General features: G+C 34.0%; 2 protein-coding genes across 5 annotated transcripts; both read right to left on the minus strand.

Annotated features, from left to right (window-relative positions):
• Positions 1-10,305: 10,305 nt before the first annotated feature.
• On the minus strand, positions 10,306-17,901 carry LOC103998243 (RNA-binding protein BRN1). Of its 4 annotated transcripts, XM_009419666.3 has the most exons (10): positions 17,593-17,901; positions 17,370-17,452; positions 15,499-15,550; positions 15,188-15,313; positions 14,969-15,051; positions 13,726-13,908; positions 11,176-11,266; positions 10,927-11,064; positions 10,640-10,783; positions 10,306-10,564 (listed from the first exon to the last, which is right to left on the minus strand). In XM_009419666.3, exons 1-10 carry the CDS (start codon positions 17,762-17,764, stop codon positions 10,422-10,424), a joined length of 1,215 nt encoding a protein of 404 aa, XP_009417941.2. In that variant the 5' UTR covers positions 17,765-17,901; the 3' UTR covers positions 10,306-10,421. The 4 variants fall into 4 exon arrangements, with proteins under 4 accessions (XP_009417941.2, XP_009417940.2, XP_009417939.2 ...); XM_009419665.3 differs by having other exon boundaries at positions 10,927-11,266; positions 14,969-15,048; XM_009419664.3 differs by having other exon boundaries at positions 10,927-11,266.
• Positions 17,902-21,518: 3,617 nt separating this feature from the next.
• LOC135650063 (probable indole-3-pyruvate monooxygenase YUCCA5) lies at positions 21,519-23,028 on the minus strand. Its single transcript, XM_065169164.1, has 4 exons — positions 22,399-23,028; positions 21,996-22,229; positions 21,786-21,908; positions 21,519-21,695 (listed from the first exon to the last, which is right to left on the minus strand). The coding sequence occupies exons 1-4, from the start codon at positions 23,026-23,028 to the stop codon at positions 21,519-21,521; spliced, it is 1,164 nt and encodes a 387-aa protein (XP_065025236.1).
• Positions 23,029-25,785: the final 2,757 nt, after the last annotated feature.

The following is a 25,785-nucleotide window of genomic DNA, read 5'->3' on the forward strand; positions in this document are numbered from 1 at the left end:
GATGAATTTTCAAAAAAAATATCTCTTTTTATTATTTTTTCCAATAAGTTATACCATTATAAAATTACATAACAATGTTATATTTGTATATAATTATATATATATATATATATATATATATATATATATATATATATTCTTCTATGGATTGATTCATAAAGTAAACCGTTCAATTACAATATATTTATACTATTATAGTGTTTTCAGTCATACTAAAAAATATTACAGTATAATATTTTTATATAAATTTTATAAAAATATTTATCTATAGTGTTTCTGTTTCTACATTGTATTATAGTATTTTGAATGAAATCAAGAAAATAATGTAACACAGCATAAAAAAACTATAATATCTTATTTTTATACTATGCTATAAAATTTTTTTAACATGGTTGAAAATACTAAAATAGTGTAAAGATATTATACCCAGATCGATCGAACATCCATAAGAAAAGAAGAAAAAATATATATGTGACTGAGAATATTTCAGGCATTAGGTAAAAAGAAAATACTCTTTAAGAAAATTCTGAAACGAGGATGCTTTTCAGAAAAAAAAAAATTTTAATTAAATTAAAACAATATTTATATTTAAATGTTCAAATTGCAACTCTGTTACCGTCCTCGTGTGGATTCCGTAATAAACTCATGTGGGCCGCGACGACGGCCCACTTCTTCCTCCAATCACATGATAACTGTTTATTTGGTTGAGTGTAGAGTAGCAACGAGGCTTGTTATGATGTGTTGGCTTTGACTTTTTCTATTGTCCCTATCGGTATAGAAAAGTCAACGCCCTCACATGCTACCTTCTAATAGATCAATCGAACTGTTTTTAATATTATTTTGCAGCCTAATCATTTTCAACAATCAAGCGATTGTGGTGTGCGATTGTGGTGAGTGGTGCATGAGCAAGTGCGATGGGCTAAGAGGTGGGTAAGCGAACAAGTGAGTGAAAAACAAGCAAGTGCGATGGACGAGCACAAAGGTGCAATAGAATACCGAGGAGCAGTTTAGAAAGATAATGAAATTATATTTTTACCCTTTTCATTCGTGATTTTTTTGCTTGTGACAATACGTACGTTTTTTTTCGTCGATGAAGTTAACGACATAAGAAGAATTTGGATTAAATATTTTACCTTCATAAGAGAAGAAATTCTGATACTATTTTTTAAAGTACAGAGATCAGGATACTAATTATAGTTTTCTCGGACGAGTCATAAGTGGATTCGGTAATACACTCATGTGGGCCACGGTGATGGCCCACATGTTGCAGCCGTTATGGTCACGAGTGTCGAGTGGCAACGAGGATGGATTGGAAATGCTTGCAGTGGTGTGAGCTACCATCTAATGGATTAACCTAACTGTTTTTAATGTTATTAGGCAGCCTAATCATTTGCAAATTACTCAATACCATATATTTTTTTTTTTTATTAATTATATATTCCATCATCCTATGAAATTTTGGAGCGATTAGCAAGAAAAACATCTTAAAATATGGGGAAAAATACTAAATAAATGACAAAATAAATGAAGCTGAAGATTCTTGTCGTAAGAAATAAATTTTCGCTAAAAATTCTAATTTGAATTAGGTGTATCTATTAGCAATTAATTTGCTGGCTTTCCTTTGGCTGATCGTCTCACCATGTGAAAACAATAATAATCAAAAGAGTATAGATATGAAATATTTCCACCATAATGTCATGCTTGTTTTGGCATTCTAATCTCACTTTTGTGTGATGAACTTGTGGGCATTTAGATGCAAATAGATTGAAGGGAGTTGATAAAATCAAAGGGTAAAAAAATGCTAATATTAGTTCATACATATAAGAAAATGATGACGATGTGCAAATTAATCAAAATGATGAAAGGGCACAAAATCTAATAATTTTGGCAGGAATTTGAACGTTGAGGCTGATAAAAAGAATAGAATAGAATAGAAAATAATAAGAATTATTGAAGAAGTTTTATTAAAGAAACTTTAGCTTAAATACATTAAGTTGTCCCTCTCCTATTTATAAAGATTAAGAGGAAGGATTTTCCTCAACAGAATAGAGGATTTCCCTCAACAGCTATCAGAGGCAATACAGGAACTTAATCGAGAAATTCTTCTTTAGTGTTCATACATATAATGAGTTATCTCTTCAGGATATTGATAACAAAATAGACGAATCGATAGGGAAATCGAGATGGGGGAGGAGCTTCATGAGAAAATTCGAATTTTAGAAGAATAAGAATTATGGTAGAAAAATAGATCAAATCCTCAACAAAAAAAAATGAAGCTTTCTATAAACATTGTGCACTTTATTTCAAGTTAAATTCTCTGAAAGATAAGCATTTCTTTATAATTTATAAAAATTTTATAAGTTCCAATAGAAAACTTAGGTTATATAAATATATATATATATACATATATACATATATATATATATACATATATATATACATATATACATATATATATATACATATATACATATATATATATATACATATATATATATACATATATATATATATACATATATACATATATATATACATATATATATATATATACATATATATATATATATACATATATATATATATACATATATATATATACATATATATATATATATATAACATTAAAAAAAAAATTAATAATGAGAGTTTTACTGGATAGCACCCCATCTTTGGTTTTTAGGGGGGGGGGGGGGGGGGGCGCTTTTTTTTTTTAACTATGATCAAAATATCCTCTATAAAATTAAAAACATGCAATTAATGTTCGTTATTCATAGTCGATTGTTATTTTTTTTTTTTTTTACTGAATCGATTTGTTCCATAAAACTGTAGGTATTTGATATGTTCTTATTAGATCCTAGATTGCCTTCCTTTTTTTTATAAATCATCCCACTACCCCTATTCAACCAATACAATAACAATGTCAAAGAAGTTACTAATATCAACCTTCTTGCTGGTTGTGGTTGCCATCGTCACAATCTCCATCTTCGTCACCATCGTTAATATAAAGTAGGGATAGCATGATCAAGAGCTCTAATTGTCTAAAGCGATAGTTGGTGAGCATCATTGTAGATGAGAGGAATGGGATCCCATTAAGCCTTGGTAGTGTTACTGTTGCTATTGGCTTACTACCCATCGCCATCATAGGAGGTCGCTATGGTGGTTGCGATCGTCGTCGTCAATGGGGCAGGAGGTGAGCATCACCTTCCCGCCAAGAGTATGTTAGCTTCCTTCCCGATGTTAATCATTATCGAAGCTATCAGTTGAGCGTTGATCAATAATGCAATCGAGCTATAGCCTAGCCATCGTTGTTAAGCTTCTCGTTGGTCATCCTAATCGTGGTTGTCGATTAAGCCTCATCGATTGCCAACATCAACATTCTCCTTCCTACTGGTGTCAGTCGTCGTCAATATTGATGAAGTCTTTGTAGAGCATCAATGAATAACGATTGATCATCTTATCATTATTTAGTATTATCGAGCCTCGTTAAATCACTATATGACTTATTATTATATTATTGAAGTATTCGTAATATTGTTGAAGCGACGACATCGTCCTTCATAGTGTTGTTGAAGAATAAGTTGCATTTACATATCATTTGGTGTACTATCGAATCATTCGCTTCAACAATAAAATAAAAGTTATATTATTAAATGAATACATCTTTGTAGTTTGATATTATTAATTTTGAATGTCATTTACATATAGGCTACTTATGATAGAGGATAGAGATGATCCTCTTCCAAATAAAATATTTAGTTTTCTATATAAGATGGACACTTTCAATGAACTTTCAATGAAATAACACCTTTGTCAATATTTGAATCAGAAATAATTTTGGGAAGTAGTCATCCAATACCTCACCAACTTGAATGATCAACCTATGCACAACTTCAAACATCAAACTTAGCACTTGAATGATCCATCTGTGCATAACCACAAACTTATAACTTTTATTTGAACAAAACATTTGTAATGGATGACAACGAAGAATGTTATGAGATATTCGAAGCAAAGTAGGCTCAGCAGAGAATAGTCGAAGAATTTAAAGAAGATATAAATCGTAATACATTTTATGCACATGATATTGTCAAGAAGATAATAATTGAATAGTAAGAAAACCTCATAGAGTATCGATAGGGCTATAGAATAATATAACTTCAACCTTAATGCCTTAGCTCTCTATCCAGATAAACTTATCAACAATGACCTATATTGCACAAGTAAAAATTTATGACTATTCATATGATTATTTAATATAAAAAATTATTTGTGATATTTGACACATAAGTATTTTATTCATTATAGGTATTTAAAGATGTTAGGATCAATACGATACTAAGAGGAGGAGGGGGGGATTACGTCAATTTGAAAAATTTTGTTCAATAAAATCGTTTCGACAAAGCCCGTATCAGAAAGTAATGACTTAGAGTAAATGTAAAGTGAAGTGAGCAGCTAAATAATAAAAGTAAGCAGTAAGGAAAGAACATACCCGATTTATAATAGTTCGGTCGTTGTGACATACATCCACTTCCGATTCCTCCTCCGTCGAGGTCACCAACGTCCACTAATGATTTTTCTTCAATAGGCGAAGACCAACCGCTTTCTTACAATGCCTTCTCCTTTTCACGGGTTTAGGAGACAATCCTTACAAGCCTCACACCTCTTCTTGAATGATTATAAAGCTAAAGAAGGAGGAGGACTCTTAGCACTTTTACAACACTTTTACAACACTTTTACACCCCAACACTTAAAAAGATTTTTTCACACTTTGTTTCTCTTTTATTACTTCTTTATACAGAAAGGAGTGGGGTATTTATAGGCCCTAATGGCTATAGAATTGGAGCCAAAAGGTATCAAATGTGTCTTATCCCCAATTTTCGAAGTACTAGCGATACCATCATCATTATTGGGTGGTACCACTGCCTACAGATTGATATTGGGTGGTACATCGCCTAGTCTGGTAGTACTATCGCTTGACAAACTGACACTAGGTGGTACCATCGCTCAGTCTGGCGGTACTACCGCCTGATAGAGCCTCGGAGACTAGACTCTAGCGATATCACCGCCTAGTCTGAGCGGTACCACTACCTAGACCACCTAGGAGACTAAGCCTCAAGTAGTTCCACCGCTAGCTCCAGTGGTGCCACTACCTGACGTGGCTCTAAGTTACTGTTTGGGCTATCGGTCTAACCCAAACCTGAATTGGGCCCAATTGACCTCTAATTGAGTTAGTTGGATTATCTCCCAATCCTAACTTAATCTAAGTTCTAACTATTATAGTTAAGGCATTTACTAAACAATCTTTGTTTGGCATGTCAATTGTTCTTTTGGCGAAATCTCGATGAACTTCCGGTAAACTCTCGGTAAGCTTTTGGTGAACTCCTGACGAATTCTTAGCGAACACTCGACGAATTCTTGACGAACTCCTGACGAACTTTCAATGAACTCCCGATGAACTCTCGGCGAGCTTTTAGCGAACTCCCGACGAACTCTCGACGAGCTCCTAATGAACTCTCAGCAAGCTTCCATCACATCGTTCGAATCTTCGACATATCATCCGATCTTTGCCTCCGACCCAATATCTACTTTATGTCTTATCCATTATCATAGTTAATCCTCCAACACTTATCTCAACATATAGATTAGATCATTAATTTATCAATTAATTTTATCATCAAAATCCGAAATTCAACAAAAGATATGTCAGAGTTTAAGAGAGCTCTATAAGAATATATTATAAGACAAAATTTTGAAATAAAAATTCAAGTAGAAGTTACAAGCTTAATGAATGGATGATAGTTGCTAATGGAGATGATATATGTCGAATTACAAAGTTTATCAATAAACATTAATATAATATATCTAGAGGAAATGGAGATCTTCTTTCTTACTCTAGCAAGTTTATAGTTGAAGAAATTAAAGAACAAGTTTTTGCAAATGAATATTATACACTGAAGATGATCATCACAAATATATAAAAGAGATTTAGAGTGGTAGTTTCATATAGAAAAGTATATGTGACAATATGAAATTGCATTGAATGAAGTTCCGGGGAATTTTGATGGATCTTTATAATGAGTTAAATGTCTTTTCTACGTGAGTTAAAAGTTCATGACTATGTAACAATTATTTGTTTAATGGCTTTTGTCAAATTATTTTGAGCATTTAGTGTATGTTTGTGCAGTTTTTTTCATTACATTCATCTAATTATCAGCATAAATGCAACACATCTAAAAAATATGCTAGTGGATTGATGATGGTGACTGCTGTTGATAAATCTAATAACTTATTCTTTATCGTACTTGGAATAATAGAGATTGAGAGGAGAGTCGAGGGAATTTTTTTTTTTTAAGTTGAGAAAATACTTTGGTGCACATTATAATTCTTTAAATATCGTTAGTGATTGAAATCTCGTAGCAGTGAAAGAAATATTTTTAGAGTCACATCACGATTGCTAGAGTTTTTTTGGACTACCACCGTATCGTCTATTGAGTTCAAGTCTAATGAATATATGAAAAAACTGATGGAAAAACATATGAAAATTTATCGTTGGATTTCAGAATTAGATAGAGAGAAGTGGGCTATTACATTTTTTTTCAGGGTCTGCAATGTTAACAAATGGTTCCGAAAACATGAATTTACTATGATTGAGATGACACGAAAGAAAGCTATCGAATGATTTCATTTATGTTGTCAAATTTCCAATGGTATGATCAATAGTATATTTTGATATATTTGGTATTTCATGCTCTCATGCAATAGGCTATTGGGTTTCTAAAGTCCAATCTATATGACTATTGTGATGATTACTTTTTTATAGAATATTTATAATAATACTATCTTCTCAACAAGAAGGAACCAGTTTTACATTAAAACACCTTACCATAAGATTATTTTACCATTGAAAAGCATAAAATCACCAGACAGAAGAAAGAAGGTAAGGATTGAATCAAAACACAATGACAAGAGCCCTAGAAAGTGTTTGAGGTGTCAATACTTAGGTCACAATCAATGATCATACAAATTTTCATCGATTGTATAAGTTGATATTCCCAAATGTAAAATTATGTGATATCTTCAGTTTTCTTGTATAATTTTTGTTGTTTACATTGGCTATAGGATAACATAGTTTTTTCTGTGTAAAGTATACCTATATAATTTTTCTACAAGTGTGTCGCAAAATTATTAAATATAATATTAAAAATATTAATATTATAAAATAATAATTTTCTTACTTTGGTTGCGCATGAAGTATTCTTTGATAATTTATTGATACGTCAACAAACAATCTGTGACAATATCACCCTGTATGCATGAAATAGACAACCACATTGCTGTATTGCTGAATGATGATAAAATAGAAAGCACTTTTTAAATAGGATATACCTCAACATAAGGCCATCTGATTAACGGTGTGAGTGAGATTTTATGACTTCCATATGCAAAGCACCTTGCACTGCATCTGCCATCACAAAAATATACACTTTCCTCGAGAATTGTATTATATGATAAAGAAGTTGGATGAAGCTGAACAAGTGTTTAGGAACAAAAGTCTTTACATTGCCAACTTAATTCTTTATGCGTGGATGATAATTTAGATCTCTTTACGAGATGGACAGAACAGCAGAACGGAACGGAAGGCCTTTCGAATTTATTATTTAACATCACATATGACAATTTACTTCTACCCGTCTCCTATTTTTTTTTTAGCATTTCAGTTCATAATGCTACTGACCTTCACATACTTTTTCTAAATAGGTGAAGTCATCTCTGTCTTCTCAATATTAAACTGATAAATTATATATTAAATCTGCAAGAGTGTTTAGGTTTTTACTATATGATCCATCTCGATATATTACCAACTATGATTACATATTCGTCCCTAATGATTTTATTGATTCCTAAGACTATACATTCAAACTATTCTGGTCCTAAAGTACAGAAAAATACTTGTATGAGTAAACAATGCATTAGCTCAATGTTTACTTGATAATAACCACCAATAAGACATTTTCTTGATAAAAAATATCAGACATCGACGAATCCAAAGGAAGAAGAAACGAAGGATGAATCTTATCAGACTATGATTCACAAGCATGAATCTTAAATTAGGTTAAACCAATATCAAATGATAAGAACGTTATAACTTTCTATAGTTGTTGAAAGTATATGCAGCAGAATATATGCAAGATTGAAGTATAAAAATCACGAGAGTATAATAGAATATGAACATTTAAGTTTTATCACAATTGATCTATGACAAGCTTGCCACAAGGAAATTAGTTATTATATCGATTTACACTGTGTAATATCATAAAAAACTACCACATTTGGTCAGATACCTATCCTTAATTACACTAGAAAATATTAATCGATATTTACTAATATGATGATGATATTCTATTCCTTGGTCCTAGATCATCAATTGAACAAACATCCAAGCATAATCACACCTACCAAAGAACTCATAGTCATAATCATAAATTTTGAGGATTTGTTGCCCACTAAATGTATGTTGCAAAATTAAAGTATCCTACATAACTATATTAATAGGCAAGAATAAATACACTGCAAAAAGAACTTGAGTAAACATATTTGCCCAAAAGTGATTGATTGACCATTTTATAGCCAGACTATATATATCATCCTAAAGATCATCAAAGCCCACCAATATGGATCAGCTATACGGGATAACTGAAGAATGATACATGTATTTAGCAGGCAAATCTTATGATCTCTCTCAACCCTGTACCATTTTCTTAGTCAAGTGAGAAGTAGAAATATCTCCCTACACATTGCAACTTAAGCCTATGAAACCAAGTAGCAAACCTCTGTAATTCTACTGCAGCTAGAACGAGTCCAGAAGGAGAAATAACAACCTTTGCACCAGAGCAGAGTGCAAGTCAAAGGTACAAAAGATTAGATGAGCTGATCACAAACATGATATTTATTTATATCTTAAGATAGATACAAGTAGGCATGCTTGATTATAAGTTAAACAGTTAAGCAGTTAAACTCAATCAAGGTTTGAGGTTATCTGACGCATCTTTTCTTTTTGCTAAGCAGACTATGTTATCCTTATGTAAATTTACGGTATTACCTGTGTTTGAGAAATCCCAGTTGTCATCAAGATTCTTACGTGCTTAAAAACAAAATATCAAGAACCATTTTTTTAATTTGATAACGAGTTTAACAAAAAAGGACTTGTACATAGATTTCTGTTTACTTTCCAATGTGGCTAATTCAGAAATGGTCAGATCAGCTATTTGATTGGAGGGATGTCATGATGGCTAATACAGGATTCCTAAAATGTAGCACAGTAGCAGAACCATATACCTACTTCAAAGATACATGCTCAACCCCAGAAGATACAGAATGGCAATGTGTTTTTAGCAGACAATAGTAAGAGAAGATAATTCAATAATTTAATGTAAAGTATGTTGTGCACCATTGTTTTAAGATGAGTTAGTTACTGGAAAAAAAATTTGCAAATTATTAAGCACTACAAACATGAACATTACCTGGTTGTTCTTTAAAAATTCTGAGGAAACGAACAATCAGGAGTCGCATGAAGATCTCTGTTTAACTGCAGAACTTCATTAATGCCGAATAACTACCAAAAACAATGCATGTGAAAGCTTTCTGAAAGAAGAATTTTTCATCCATTCATCAAAAGAAACATAAAAGTATGCACTATGAAATCACACAGCACTTTCTATGAACCACCAAAATGGTAATGATAAAATCATGAAGATATATGATCAGAGAAAAAAAATTAGAAAAATTGGTTGCAAATACATAGTATCTTAATATTTGCTGCAAACTGATCTAGACCATGGAAGAAACAATATCATGAAGGAAGCACATTGTATACACTAAAACCTTACAAGTATGCAGATAAGGATGTTTCTTGCAGATAAACCATCATGGTGGTGGAAGATTCTTCAGCAACTTTCCCAGAAAATGAGACATAAGAAGCATATAGACAACAAGAATCTTAAATATTAAACTGTGTAGTGAACAAAGAGGAAGGGAAATACTTGTATGGAAAATGTGCCCATCATAAAAGATATATTATAATAAGGTTTCTATATAATGAATCAAATTTGACCAGTATGCACCAGCTAGCTACTGTTCATTTCTGATAGAAACAAACTGAATGAATTAAATTGTTAACTGTCTATTGGAACTCCCATGGTACATAAATTACAAAAAGAATGAAGTAGAATACACCATTTCTACAGTTTCAAGAATGATTCTGGTAAAGAAGCTACCAGTTTTCACTTCTAAAACATGATAAAATGAGCAAATTAGAATAATCAATTATCTTGCATTCATCTTGTATTTGTATTACAGACAACAAAGGCCACAGCTTTGGTATATGCCAGAGATTACATGATGTAGGAAATGTTACTTCCTCATAAACGAATTTCACCATTTATGTGGTTTACTTTGTTTTCTTTCTTAAGTTGTACCTTCAACTTCTTACCACCTAATTGGAAGCCATTCATCACATTGATGGCAGCCTGGGCAGCTGCAGGCGTGTCATAACTGATGAAACCTGCATGCAAAGGGGCCAATTAATTATATGGTAGATTTGGTTCAAGAAGTATAGAGTGATAGTAGATGGTTTTACCAAAGCATTTACTAACACCAGTTGCTTTGTCTATAAACACTTTAGCACTTAAAACCCTGCCAAATCCCTGAAAGGCATTTGAGAGCTCTTGATCGCCATATTCTTGTGGAATATGATATATAAATAAATTAGCTCCAGGAGGGCCTATATCAATAATGAACCAACAAACAAATGATTACTAGAGGTAGATTAAGATCGCTGCTACGAGGATTACCAAGCACCAACAACAACATATACACAGATAGAGGAAATAGGAAAATCAAAACAAGATTAAGAAGCACATTAACCTTCTATCTGAGTTCCAGAATTTGTGGTAGGGCTTGAAGATTTTGCTGGGTTGGTTTTAATATTAACAGGATGGCCTGAACCATTAGAATCACCCAAATGCCCACTATCCGCTGGATATGCCAATGGATATTGAAGACCTGACAATATGGGATATGGTGAACCTATGAAGCCACCGGGTTGCGTTGTATTTAAATTTCTAGGTCCTGTGCATGGAGAAACATCTGAACTGATCCCACGCACTGCATTACCTTGATTAACTGATGGGATCATATTATGAAATGCAGCTTGATTTCGCATTGAAGCTAGAGGATACTGCATAAGTCCATAAGTTCCAGGTGGCTGCACAAGAATCAAGAATAAAAATGTTCTGGTTAATCAAGGACATAGTAACAGTAACATTGATGACTTTTATCAATTCAAAGTACTCTAAAAAAGAGAATCAGAACATAAGGCTGCCATATCAATTATTTATAAATTTAAAAACAATAACCATAAAGCAAAATACATATGGGACACACAGACCACCGATTCTGATAAACATAAAAGAAAAGTCGAGGAACATTTTCACTCTGGAAACAAGTGCTGAAACAAGAGTGTTACAGTTACACTACTATAGCCATTTCAATTGTATTCATATGTCAGTATCGCTTGTCCTCGCGCCAAAATGCATAGTGGCAATCTTGGAAAAAAAATGACACAAGATTCATGTCCAGTCATATCTTACACCTAAAACGTAAAATAGGACTAGCCAGTGATCAGCCTGCTCCTCTCATTGGACACGGTTGATGTGGTTTCCTTAATTTTCTTCGTCAAAGAAGAGTAGTGAAATGGTGAACAGCCTGCTCCTCTTATTGGACAAGGTTGATATGGTTTCCTTCATTTTCTTTGTCAAAGAAGAGTAGCGAAATTTGAAAATGAAGGATGTCAAAAGATTCAGTTGTTTTACATATTAATCCCAAGAACAATAACATCAACTAGGTGCAGGAGAAGTTACAGGAACATCTAAGGAAAGTTAGATTTCAATGATATGATATGATATGAAGTGCAATTTGACACTATCAACTTGCAGTTCATTCACAATCAATTTAGCTTCTGGCCACCATATTCAATGTACTTGAGTTTGTAAAGCACAATGGCATGCAAGCCTAGAGCACCTTTAGCAATTATAAAACTGCTTTTCTTGATTCTGTTGTTATAATCTTCATTTATACCCTTAGCATCCTCCAGTGAGAATCTAACAGGGAAGAAGGAATCTTCAGAATTCCCTGAGGTGATCTAGGAATTATAGTATTAAATATAGGAAAGTTTCTATTATACTTCATAAGATTATTCAAATAAATATCAGATGTCTACCTTTTTTATAAGTAGACATCATTGGGGTGCCTCTTTCATATTTATACACAATGATCCATACATTTGGATAGCATTAAAATTCTTAGTGTCTGCAAAGAAAATGCTGCCTTAAACCTTGGGGCAATCTTTTTATTTCTCTTAGCTACACCTTATAGAAATTATTACATCTATAAAAACACAAGGGATTGTAGTTATTCAGATAACTGGTCAAATCACAAACCATGCCATTAATTAGTTTTTTAGATGAATCGGCCTGTTACTCTGCTTGTCATTCTTGTTATTTGGAGCATATCCTAAAATTAAGATAATTAAGATAACTTGGAAGACAGGATGTGCCAATTCAATTGAAAGGTTCAAGTTGTGGAGCCTATCTTTCCTTTTAAATCAAGGTATGTGCCATTATGTCTTGGCCAATGAAAAATAATGGATATGTTTGACAAAATGTGGACCATTTAAATTGTGATTGAATTCTTGATATTCATCAATTATTCCTGTGTGTGCCTAGCTTGTCGTATAGAGCGGTTAAGTAGACAAATTCTAACATCGAGTAACTTCGATCTAAACTCTAAAGAGCTGCCTCAGACTATAGTCCAGTATTGGGTGTTGACAGCTTCTGTCTGCTGGGTTCTATACCCGATTCATTTATATTTCTAATAATTGCATGCAGCCGATCCGCTATATCCAGATTCAATTCAAACAAGAAACTTCTATTGTTCTATCCCAAATTCAATGAGTTTCGTAGTGCTAAAATGAGTTAAGTGAGTTTCCAGTCTGCCTCTATTCTAACTTAAAGTCAGGAGAACAAACAAGAGCTTCTGGAACGATACTCCAAGGAGCATAAACAAGCTACAGCGGCACCATACCACATAAAGCCCATTTGTGCTCCTTCTTCAGTGATCCAAGACCAGAGAGAGGAGACGCAGTAGATTAATCTAAGAAAGATTATTGCTCCACCACCTACAGGCCTTCAGATCCGAAAACAACACGATTTGATCATGCCTTCATCAGCTACGTGCACCAACTTACTCAAATAGGGTTTCACATTCATTTGAAGCAACCATTTGCCGACTATCTTTTTAAGTAATTTCGTATCCAGTTCTTTACGTTGCTTTTTCTTCCCTTGCATAGTTTGTTCTTTACACTTATTCTTATTGCTCTTGCTTTGATCTTTTGGACTTCCTTCCCCCTATTACAAGTTCAACAGTTTACTTGAGTATATGAAAAGTTTTAATTGTAAAAACTAAAAACCCATAAACTCCTGAATATTAGTTATTCCAAGGTTTATGCTGTTCAGAAGAATAAACGCATAGGTTATAAAAAAATCATTATGCAGAAATTATCATAATCATAACAAGAAAAAATTTAAGAAGACAAACGAAGTTTTTCGGGCTCTACTAATGGGAAGATTATAATCAAGCATAAAAAAATTAGAAAAAGGGCATCACCTGATACCCATATCCATTATATGGAGACATATACCCCATTGGTAATGCTCCAAATATTGATGGCTGCTGCATTGAACTGGGATTAGAAACATTAGATGCCTGAGATTGAGCTTTTTGTGCCCTTCGAGCTTGCCTTTCCTTTTCTGTGTCAGCCCACTTAACAACCAGAGGCACACTTGAACCCTGTATTGTGATGAGACTCATAACTATGCAAGAAGAATAGGAAAATAGAACCCACATTCCAATGTATATTCAATCTGCAAGACTAGGGCACGAAACTCATAGCAACATATATGTCCCTCTAAGAGAATAACATTTTCTCATAACTTTTCATATCACAAAGAAAATAACATTTTCTACAAGTTTCTTCCTCTATAAAAATCAGGCTTCAGTATAATTAGTAGAGATAATTATTCGACTGTTGATCTACAAAAAGAACATATAATATTCTGAAAACAAGTGCAGAATCAGGTTTACATAGTGTCAAAATGTCTGCTAATAACAATTTCAGAAAATGATGTCCACTTCAACTTTTCTTGCATTTGCTATATAGCCACAGCAGTTAAATTTTAATAAGTAAATCAAATTGAGATCTATTACCAGTACCTAAGCTTTGAAATTGTTCTATATAACCTTGGCTTTTACAGTTGTGTCATATTTTTCTTAGCATATTTGTTAAGATGTAAGGCCTCTAAAATAGCTTCCCGAATTCATTAGTCAGTACATTTGTTACATCATACAGGGGATGAATACAATCAAATCAGGATTCACAAGGTTATCAAACTTAAAATAGAACAACGTTGCATGTTAATCCCATATCAACAACTTTTTTTTCAAAAAGTACCTGAGACAATAGGGTATCATGTTATCCTGACAATCTCTTATGATTCACATGCATCAGTTAATTTAGAAAAAGTTCAACATTCTCAGTGACTCAATATATTACATGGAAGCTTACTAGAAGCCTTAACCAGGATAAATGCACCCCATGTTCCCACTAGTGCTTCTTCCTATCATTTCCCTGCTCAACCTGTTTTAGATAGTCCTCCTCTGGACATATTAAAACAAAGTCAAATAATTCTTTCCATCTTAGCCTCAGTTGATCATACATTCAAACATAACATAGTTCAATTGATTACTCAGTCCTCCTTGGTGCCATTGATTTTGTTAACGTAAGTACAATTAAAAGGATTGGTAGGTAACAAAGATATTCAAGAAGCACAGAAGTTCAACAAACACAAACCTCCATCCTATGTTTCCCATTTAAGGCTTCAAGGGCTGTCAAAGCCTGTTCTTTTGTTTCATATTTCAAAAATGCACAGCCTGCTACATTTAAGGGAAAAGAAAAACAACATTTAATACTAATATTGAGACCAATAAGTCTTAAGTAAAATTCACTTTATGGAGAAAGCAAGAAGGCAATATAATATACTAATTTAAGCATTATAAGGTCATAATGTACCTTTACTTATTTGTTGAGAACCTCTCAAGATCAGTAAGTCCCTAATAGTACCATATTTTGAAAATAACACTGCAACTTCAGTATCAGATATGTTCTTTGGAAGCATTCCAATGAAAAGCTTGTGCTCTGGATGAGAAGAGCAATTACTTCAAACCATAAATCATAAAAAGAGTTACAACATCCTAGTACACAATTTAGGCAAAATTTCAATTTAACATCTAAAATGGAAAAGTATAAATGATAAAAAAGGAAGATGGAAAGAGAATTAAATAATTGACATCACTAGAAGATGATTTTTTTGGTGTTTTTACCTAGCCTTTCCGGCTCACCATCAGCATACTTCACTTGCATTGGACTAGAAGCCTGAGATGCAAAAGCAAAGCATGTTTCAATCAGGATTGCGGAAAACCTATAGCAATAATAGGCCCCCAAATTTTGTTATGAACTGAAGCAAGAAGTAGTAAGCAATCATAGAGGAATTGCACATCGTCAATACTTCATCATACAATTTAGAAAAGAGTAGGCAAAATCTTGTCTGAAACCAAGAACAATAGTGCAGTGAAAATGTATCTACAAACCAAGAACAAGACAACCTCTATTTAAACAACCTACATCTCAGATTTCAGTATCTTGACATACCGAAAGTACAAAGTAACCCACAGTGCTGTATGAATAGGTCAAAGCTGTTAAGTCACATGTATATCGTCTGCTTCTGGATATAATGGCACAGTAGTGGTTCTACCAATGTCCATTCATATGCTATTATATGACAACCTAAAGTCTAGAACCAAATATGCTAGTATATCTGGACATGGTCCATATCATCTCATTACATGCATTTGCAACACAGGGAACTTTCAAAGAACATTTTTCGCTTGAGAATTTTGAAGCACTTATAAACTATTATCACATTGATTCAGATATTATACTTGGTAGCAGCATGCATTTGCAATAGGATAGTAGATCAATATTATCCTGTGTGCAGGAAGATGTTACTTTATAGAAACTAATAGATTATGTTGGTTGAGTGAATAATTATTTATATGTTCATTTAAAAATATTAATAAATACACCAATCTAACAGATGCTCCAATGGTTAATCACCAAAGAAAGAAACTGCTATTTTCTAATTAAGGTGTACAAAAAAACTTAAGAGACACATAGAGTAATGTGTTATTTAAAAGGAAAATTATTGCTTTCAGTCTGGGGTTCAAAACGATAACCTGATGCTCTTCAACATACAAATCCTCTGAGTTTCAACATAAGCTTGTAACTCCCTTTTCCAATAATAAAGCTAAGCTACATTCCCAGATGAGACACCTGGCTCTGATGATTTTTGCTACCTAATTGGATGACTGTCCTGTCTCTGTCTACCAATCTTTCAAAGGTGATGCTTTAGTTCATGGTAAAACAAGAGACTAAAAAATTAATCATTCCCATGACAGAAGCACAACCACAATGAAAAAGGAACAATAGAGAGCTTCCGAAATAAGTCATCAGAACATATAATTAAACAGTGAGCCCATAAATGATACAGTTTTCAAGAGATTTGTAAATATTAGTCATATAATTTAAAATTGTAGCATCACAAACTTAAAATCAATTGTTGTCAGTAGCTTCTTAATCGTATGTGCAAGTTTCCCAGTTAGTGTTTCCAATAAAATAGCTGTCAAAGCACATTTCATGAATCCCAATTTATTGGTCAAGTGAAGAAAGGGGAACATTAGATTTATACATAAATTCGTCATTCATGCCAACGGCAAAGAGTCCTACCATGTACTCAAGAACTCAAAACAAAACTTTCAAAACGGTGTTCTTTGGAGCATGGCCAAATCACTATGCTATGAATGTGAATGCACAATCCATTCCTCTCTGGTGGTATAACTTAAACTACTCCAAGAATCCAACTCCAGAAAAGTAGCCAGTGATTCCCTGTTAAAAATCCTACCGGCAGATCATGACACAATTTGGACATCCACGACATGATATGAGAATGAGATATCGAAAAGGAAGAAGGAAAAAAGCCCAGAATGCATACAAACACAACAGAGGGATGAAATTCTACGAAGTCAGCACCCCCCTCCTCAATAGGTAAAGAAAGAAGAAATGCAGATCCACGACACATTTAAGCTGTATTAAGGACAGAAACAAAAGGGGAAAGAAATCAGATGGAATGCCGTACACCGGGGAGCGTCCGCTTGTTATGGCACGCCGCGACCGCCTTGTCGGCCTCCTGCCGCGACGGGCAGAACAGGAAACAGCAACCTGCGAACGAAATCAAACACAATTGACCAAACAAATCCGAAACTACAACGAAAACTTCCAGGTTGACACCATTAGCAACCCACAGAAATCCACAACGAAGGATAGTGAGAATAACAAAGAATGGATCTCAGAGGAAGGACCTCGGGACGCCTTGGTAACTTTGTCCTTGATGATGCTGACTTCGTCGACGAGAGCCACCTCCTTGAACAGGTTCATGAGCTCCTCCTCCGTCATGTGCTTAGGTACCTGTCCCACAAACAGCTTCACGCTCTCTTCTCCCCTCTCCCCTCCTCTCTTCTCTCCTTCCGCCATTCCTACTCCTGGAGATCCCTCTTTCTCTACTTCCGCGATCCACAGTATTTGGTCGCTCCTCCTCGTCCTCTTCCTCTTCCTCTTCTTCTTCTTCTTCTTCTTCCCCTTCCCCCTGTTCTTGATGGTGGCGATCTAATAATGGTAATTATTATTCTATTGAGGTCAGAGAGATACAAACACACAACCTCTTTAATCCCTTTCTTTTTATTTTTCTTATTATTATTAACAATTTTGGCGCAAATTAATAGCAGGTTCAAATTTTAGAATTTATATTTTAAACTAGAATTGCTTTTTATTTTCTTTTTTATGTAACCTATAAAAAGGGTGGGTTAGAAATTAATAGGACTCGAAGTCCGGTACTGCCACGTGGCACGTGATCAGCGGCAGTCGGAAGGCGGTCTCGTGTCCGGGAACCGTTCACCCGATTGGAACCGTTGTCTTGCTCAACGGGGACACCCCGTCGGCCGCGGCGGGATTCACGTGGTCCGTCCGTTCTCGATCGTACGGGCCCAGATGGTCTCTGCCGAAGACGGCGAACGTAGTTGCAGCGTCGTAATTGTAGGAGAAAACGTCGGTCAAAGTGCTAAGGTTGCCAGTCTGGCGCTGTGAGCTGGCTTCGGTCCACACGTGAGAGTGGAGCCCGTCGAGTCCACTCACTCTCCAGTGCGGTCACCTCCGGGTTCCCGCTCTTGTTGTCATGGCCGGAGATGGGAATTGAAATAGCAGGAGAAGATACTGACAGCAAAGGGTGACGCAACAGACCCGCGTCCATCACATGGTTGTTGTGAGATTGCAAGGAGACATGGGAGCGTTTCAAGTGGTCCACGGTGTGAAGGGGAATGATAAGACAATGGATTAGATTAATTAGATTAATATGAACAATATGAAATTTTATTTATTCAAAAAATATCAAAGCCATTTTTATCACGACAAGAAATTTGATATATCTTTGAACGAATTCCTGAAAAAGCTCAACTTTTTGGCTTTTTTCCCAAAAAGTATTTCTCATTTTTTAAATTTTCCAACTATATTTTTGTAATCATTGATAATTTTTCCCTAAAAATAAATTAATTATCATAAATAATATATTACTTTATTTAAATTATTAATTTATTTATTTGTGTAGTATGGTTAAAGAAATGATCAAATAGATTTTCTTAATTGTATGGATAAGTTAAGAATTTTATCGATTAATTAAATTATTAATTTATTTATTTTCTAATGAATGTTGTGTTTTTTGAAAAATAAATAATTAAAATTTATTTTTGTGTACGAATCATAAGAAATAAATATTATAATTCTATTTTTTATGTGAAAGTAAAATAAAAATAAAAATAAAAATAAAATTATTTGTTACCCTTCAAAAAAAGAACTTGTTTTCTCTTATATAAATGGGCTTCCCCTCTCTCATTTTCGGGGGAAGGATTAGAGAAAGGATTTCTCGAAAAGTACGATATCCTATTCTTTTCTTATTAGTTTTTATCTATATTTTAAAATATTTAAATTAAAATTATTATAATTTATGTGATGCATAATAATATTTGAATTTTAATTTTTTTATAATTATTTAATTATTATATTAGAATAATTAGTTAATTTAATAATAATTCTATTTCATTTAATTAGATATATTTATATTTCAAGGAATTATATATGAATTTTTATGATTTCATTAATTTTTAAATTTAGAATCATAAATTTAAATTATTTAATTCATGAAAAGAATGGATTTAAGATTAACTATTATTTTATAATTTTTTTAAAAAAATAAAATAATATTTAAAATAGTTTCTCGGGAAGGGTCAAATTAGAATCTGATTTAAATTAAGTTAGATCGATGAAACTAGTTCATGTGGCTATATACAACCTAGCAAATATGATCAAACATAAATTAGCTTATATAGTCAAGTGTGATCTAACCTATGTGGTTAAGCATGACCTGGCCATGTGGTCAGATATGACTCAATCTATGTGGTCAAACATGACCCAACCCATGTGGCAAGGAATAACCTAACCCATGTGATCAAATATGATATAGCTTATGTGGTTAAGCATAACTTAGCCCATAGGTATGATGTAACCGATATAGTTAGATACAAAGTAACCCATAAGGATAAATATGACCCAACTCATGTGGACAAGCATAGTCCAACCCATGTGATCGATCATACATGACCTAATCTATATGGTTAGATATGGTCCAACCCATATGACTAGGCATGCTCCGACCCACGAGCCAAGCATGATGTAGTTCAATGGTAAAGATTAACTTAACTATGTAACTAGTGTTACACATATCGCCCCTCTATCTAATCCATTATACCTTAACCTAATATGCTATATTGGACAAGCATGTGTAGTGCATGTGACCCGCCCAAAGCTTACGTGAGTTGGTTTGGCCTAAACTAGCACCATACAATATAATCCAAATTTCTCTTTGGTTTGAGCTCGTTGGTGATTTCAAACTAACTTAATCAATTTATTAGACCTAATTGAAACTAATTAAATCTAAATTAAATTAGTTTAAGGTGATTCTAGACTAGTTCTATAAGTATTTGATGTTGGTTCATTAGGTTTTAATTAAATTGAATTTGGTTTAAACCAATTCAGCTATTTCAACCAGGGTTTTGATTGATTAAAAACTCTTAGATATTTATGTCTTATATATTTATGATTTGATAAACTTAAATTTTTTATTTAAAAATGATTATTAGTATTCTCATATTTTTTTTTTATATTAAATTAATGATATTAATATAATTATTATCATATAATATATATGATTATACTAAGTGGTTCACATTATAAGTGTAACATATAAAAGAAGCTACAGACTCATCGTAATAGGAAGCCACCAATGGACATAATCTAAGAAGATTATACATGAAGCATGATCCCTCATGATATGTTATCATACTACATCTTGGATTCATACATAAATGAATGGATGAATATAATATTATATTATTTTTAATAATATAAAAAATTATAATAAAATATTAAAATATTATAAAATAATATTTTTATATAAATTTTATAAAAATATTATAATACTTTTAATAATACTAAAAAAATACTATTACACAATATAAAGACACAATACTATATTATAATTTTTTAATAGTACTGAAAATACTTTATTATAAATATAAAAAATATTATAATTGGACCAGTTTACCCTATAGACCGGTCCATTAAAAAAAAAAGGATAAGCAGAGAGTGCTTCAGGTATTAAAAAAAGATATTGTTTAAAAATTCTAAAAAAACGTAGGATGCTTCGGTGGGTTTCTCAAGAAAAATCCAAAAAATATATATTTTTTACCTGTTATTGGACCATTAGGATTTCAAAATGGAAATTTTAGAATTCCGAAGCATTATTATCCATCACATTATTGTCACCGTACTCTGTGCATGTCAAACATTCCCCTATTATCTTGGCATAATATATGTCATCCTTGTGTGCGTGCATGGCAGACACATTGTGAGGACCTTCGTGCCCACAAAGTGCCTTTTAAGGTTGGATAACAACTCAGGTACTAACCAAAGCTCCACACCCAACGTGCGACGAATCAGAATATGGAGGATAAACGTCAACATCTTGATGATAAAGGAAGCACCATTGCAGACATTAAATGTTTCTTGTTCATTCGAAGAAGAGGAATCCAGGAACTCTTTCTCAAACTCTAATTCATCGTCTCCATCTTCTTATTGACAGATGCATATTCTTTCTTATTGATAGATGAATGGATCCTATTCATTGTGTATGCTTGTAGTCGTCACCAATATCATTAGCTATTTTTAATGCATCTTCTGCAGACCCATAAATCCCTCTCCTTGCAAGCCCAGCACAGTAAAGTCCATTCCGCCCTTTCCAGTTGTTGGGGTGCGTCTGCTTCGCCATTCCAGTTTCGTCGATAAGAGAGTCATCACCCTGCACCCACCTCGTAAATAGATGATAATATACATGTATGCTCTCATGCATGCAGTGTTCATGTGTGTGAAGTGCAAGAACATTAATTACCTTGAGCCATCTCTTCACTGTGCTTCTGTAGCCTGTAGCGAGAACGATGGCGTCGAAGTGCTGAGTCCTTCCATCGGAGAACGTCACGTCGTTTCCTTCGATGTGCTTTATCGCAGGTAAAACCTGTAACGCATCCAGTTGAGGGATTAGGGTTTGGTCGATTCACGTGGATAAGTAAGATACAGCAAAGACAAAAAAAAAACCACACACCTTTATGTCTCCAGACTTTATCTTCTTCACTGTGCCACAATCCAGGACAGGATACACTGGGGTGTGCTCCTTGAGATACAACGGTCCCTTTGCCGGTCTGCGGATGCCATACTTGGCCAGACTGCCAAACTCTAGATGGCATAGTAGGAGAATGACGGTGTCCACCACTTTACATGGAAATAATCTGCTTAGAATCATGGCCTTTACCCATATCTCTTTGGTTACAATGTGGAACTGCATCAAACAAGTCATGTTTTTAGATCAAATTGAGATCAGCATTGTAACATGAATCGAAAGTTGCATTCTTGCACGGAGGTAAATGAGTCGTTGGGCGTCTGCTTTGGCTGCAGCTGACGCACGCATGAGGCGTCAAGAATACGTGCATGGGTTGGTGGATACAAACCTTGTTTCTTACTACGATGTGAGTGGTGGCGCCATTCTCGGCCAGATCGAGCGCCACCTCCATGCCGGAGTTACCGCACCCAACCACCAGCACCGACTTGCCTTTGTACTCCGAACCGGAGCGGTACAGGCTCGAGTGCACCACCGGGCCGCTGAACCCCTCCAGCCCCGGGATCTTCGGCACCACCATCTCGTCATTCTCCCCGGTCGCCACCACCACGTACCTCGCCACGTACTCCTCCATGCTCCCGTCCTCGCCGTTCGTCGCTACGAGCCGCCACCTCCCCGCCTCCTCGTCGTACTTCGTCGACTCCACCTTGCGCTGCAGGTTGATCCGGAGGCGGAACCGCGCCGCGTAGTCTTCCAGGTACCGGATGAAGTCCTGCTTGGGAATGTACATCGGCGTCTCCGGCGGGTGCGGCGCGTGCGGCAGCTGGCAGAACTGCTTCTGCAGGTGGAGGGAGACGCGGTCGTAGCAGCGGTTGCGCCAGAGGGAGGCGATACAATCTTCGCGCTCCAGGATGACGCACGGCACCGACAGCTCCGTCAGGCACGCCGCCGCCGCAAGCCCGGACTGCCCAGCTCCAACTATCACCACCACCTCCTCCCCCATCACTCTCGTGTTCTCCATGTGGCCTTTACTCGGAGTCTTGGGTGAACGACGGGCGCAGTGAACTCTAATTGTTTCCTTTGGTTTATATGGTTGTCGAGATCTACCGTTTAAGAAGGCAATAATAATATTATCGAACGGAATGCCAATACATATTTTAGGAAAAATGTCATAATTCCATTAAGTGTATGTAATGCCAACTCTTTTATGCCATCAGATTGGATTTCCTAAGTCATCATTGGTGACGCACGGGTGAGTCAGATGGGTAATTAATACCATAATCCTAATCCTGTAGTTTAGATGACAAGAGATTAAAAAGCAAAATAATTGATCTATGAATCAATTAATGTAATTTTTGAATTTTTTTTTATTTATTTTTGATATTCTTGAAACACATCTGAGTATCTATTTTATCATGATATTTGATATAAAAAGTTTATAAATTTATTATTTTAAAAGTAAAATAATTGATCTAACTTTTTTTCTCTTCACATTGAAGGTTTTTTTTTTTGTAATGTAAATTTTGGCTTGTGATTTGTTTATTATTTTGCTATTTAGTGTTAAAAGATATAGTAGTTGTTGATCCATTAAAAAAAGAGAAAGAAAACTTTAATGTTTAGCACATCTTTTCCTAACAACTTGGAGGGGAGAAAGAGGACATGAATATAAAGATTAGATTTTGGAGTTTAAGTCTCTATGAAAACCATCGTAAATTTGATATGGCGCAGGCCAAAAATATCATGTTGTTAAAGTTTAGACATGATAGGATACGCCTATCAATTCATTTGATCACAATCGTATCTTTCTAAGTTTATCTTAGTCTATTAGAGTATTAACGAGTATTCTTATTTTATTCATGAATAATTCTTTTCCTCTCCTCATTTTTAAATATTATGTTGGTTCTGATATTAAATATTTGATTTTTGGATAAGAGCACTATTAGACATGGGAAGAGAACATGCAGAACGTGTTGTTCATAATGTAAAAAGAAAAAAAAAGACCATTATTAGTTGGACCGCTAGTGTGAACATAGTGGTCTTTGACATGTTAGGATCGTCAGTGTGAACATAGTGGTCTTTGACATGTTAGTTGTTTCGTTAGGAAGTTGATGGACTTATCATGAATTAGGTCGGGGATAGTCGGCCTATTGCCTTCGTTTGACCTAAACTAGTAATACACCCATCGAATCCTTAAAAGTTATCTTAAACTTGTGTGATGTGAGATTAATCAAAATAATAATATATATTTTATTAGAGCAAACATACAATTGAGATGAAAAAAAAGGGTAGAACTAATTTGTGATCATGTCCAACATTTATAAACACCTCTAATCGCATCCTGCATTATCATATAATTAATTCACTGAAATGATTGACTTTAATAATCTAACAAATGTTTTGTCTACATGCAGTTTGATTTTTTTTAGCTAATGAAAGTGCTTCTTTCAAGGAAAAAGAAGAGAAAAGAAACGTTATAAGATCATTATTCCCGTGATGGAATCTATCAAATTGTAGCTAATATAAACATGTAGTTAACAAGAAGATAATTCATCATCATCATCATCATTATCATCATCTCAGAAATTGCATGAACCTTCATTTTAGTTGATAAAAAAATAGAAAAATAATAAATACTATTTATTCAAAATTAAAAATATTACTATGTCCCTTTCTCACTAACTAAAAAAATAATATATATCAACTCAATTTACTTTCCTATACAGATGAGAAAGATTATAATATCTATCAAGTCTGACAAACTCGGCAAAATAATATTTCTAATAAACCATGGAACTGAATAATTATGCTTCAAAATATTAATGAGAATCAATAAATAAGATTCTATATGCACTCATCAATCAATCGGTAAAAATGGGATCAACATCCCCCCCTTTCTTAGAATCATCATAGTTTAATATGATCCCTACAAAAGGAGGGGACTATTAAATTCTCTCTCCTGCCTAATGCTATCAGAAACTTTGGCCTTATTATAAGCCAAGACTGAACCCACAACCAATGTTAGAAACAGATATGTTAGAATGATTATAAAGAGCATTGGTGCATTCTCTTCAAATCCACCATAAACCTATAACAACAACAAAGGCAGCTACTAGTGAGCCCAATTCTCCCTCCAATTAAGCCCCTCACCAATTCAATCCATGGCTACACCAAAGAAGGATCATAAAGATTAAGTTTTCGATTCAATAAAGGTGAAAAGAAAATAATGTATTAGTAAAAAAAAAAAAAGTAATGTTCAAGAGATTAAGTAGTGGCAACACAAAAATGATAAATTAGGAAGGAGAAAAGCATATGCAGATTTTGTGGTGGTAGTCTCAATAGGATCTGACTTTCAAAACTAAAAATCATCGCATGACATAAAAGAGAGATTAAATTGATAATTTCTCAAAATTAGGTCCTTCCCAAAAGTGACATAAAACTTGTCAATATTCCAAACTCTGTTTGTAAGAAAATCTATCACACAAATCAATTTTAGAAACATTAATCAAAGTTGACAAACAGTTAAATGAAATCCACATATCACCCAAATTACAATCGAAGAACCACCAATAAATTTCATAAAGCCATTATGGAAGGAAACCAACACTTACAAAAAAAAAAAATCCAACACCAACTAGTATTAACATGGTTATTAATATTCCAAAGGTCAATAATATTATATTTAATTTTACCATCTATTAATATTATATTCCAAAGGTCCCCATTGTTCAAATATAAGAGAATACGCTTATTCTATAAAGTCTATACATAAATCTCCCTC

Source organism: Musa acuminata, chromosome BXJ3-9 (assembly GCF_036884655.1).
Source record: "Musa acuminata AAA Group cultivar baxijiao chromosome BXJ3-9, Cavendish_Baxijiao_AAA, whole genome shotgun sequence".
Taxonomy (NCBI): domain Eukaryota; kingdom Viridiplantae; phylum Streptophyta; class Magnoliopsida; order Zingiberales; family Musaceae; genus Musa; species Musa acuminata.

Coding starts and splice junctions, on each gene's coding strand:
- LOC135650063 (XM_065169164.1), bottom strand. CDS start 23,028: ATGGAGAACACGAGAGTGATGGGGGAGGAGGTGGTGGTGATAGTTGGA. Junction 22,230..22,398: donor ACATCGTAGTAAGAAACAAG/GTTTGTATCCAC, acceptor TGTTTGATGCAG/TTCCACATTGTAACCAAAGA. Junction 21,909..21,995: donor TAAAGTCTGGAGACATAAAG/GTGTGTGGTTTT, acceptor GATGCGTTACAG/GTTTTACCTGCGATAAAGCA.
- LOC103998243 (XM_009419664.3), bottom strand. CDS start 17,764: ATGGCGGAAGGAGAGAAGAGAGGAGGGGAGAGGGGAGAAGAGAGCGTG. Junction 17,453..17,592: donor AGTTACCAAGGCGTCCCGAG/GTCCTTCCTCTG, acceptor TTTCGTTCGCAG/GTTGCTGTTTCCTGTTCTGC. Junction 13,909..14,968: donor ATGGGAAACATAGGATGGAG/GTTTGTGTTTGT, acceptor ATCACAATACAG/GGTTCAAGTGTGCCTCTGGT.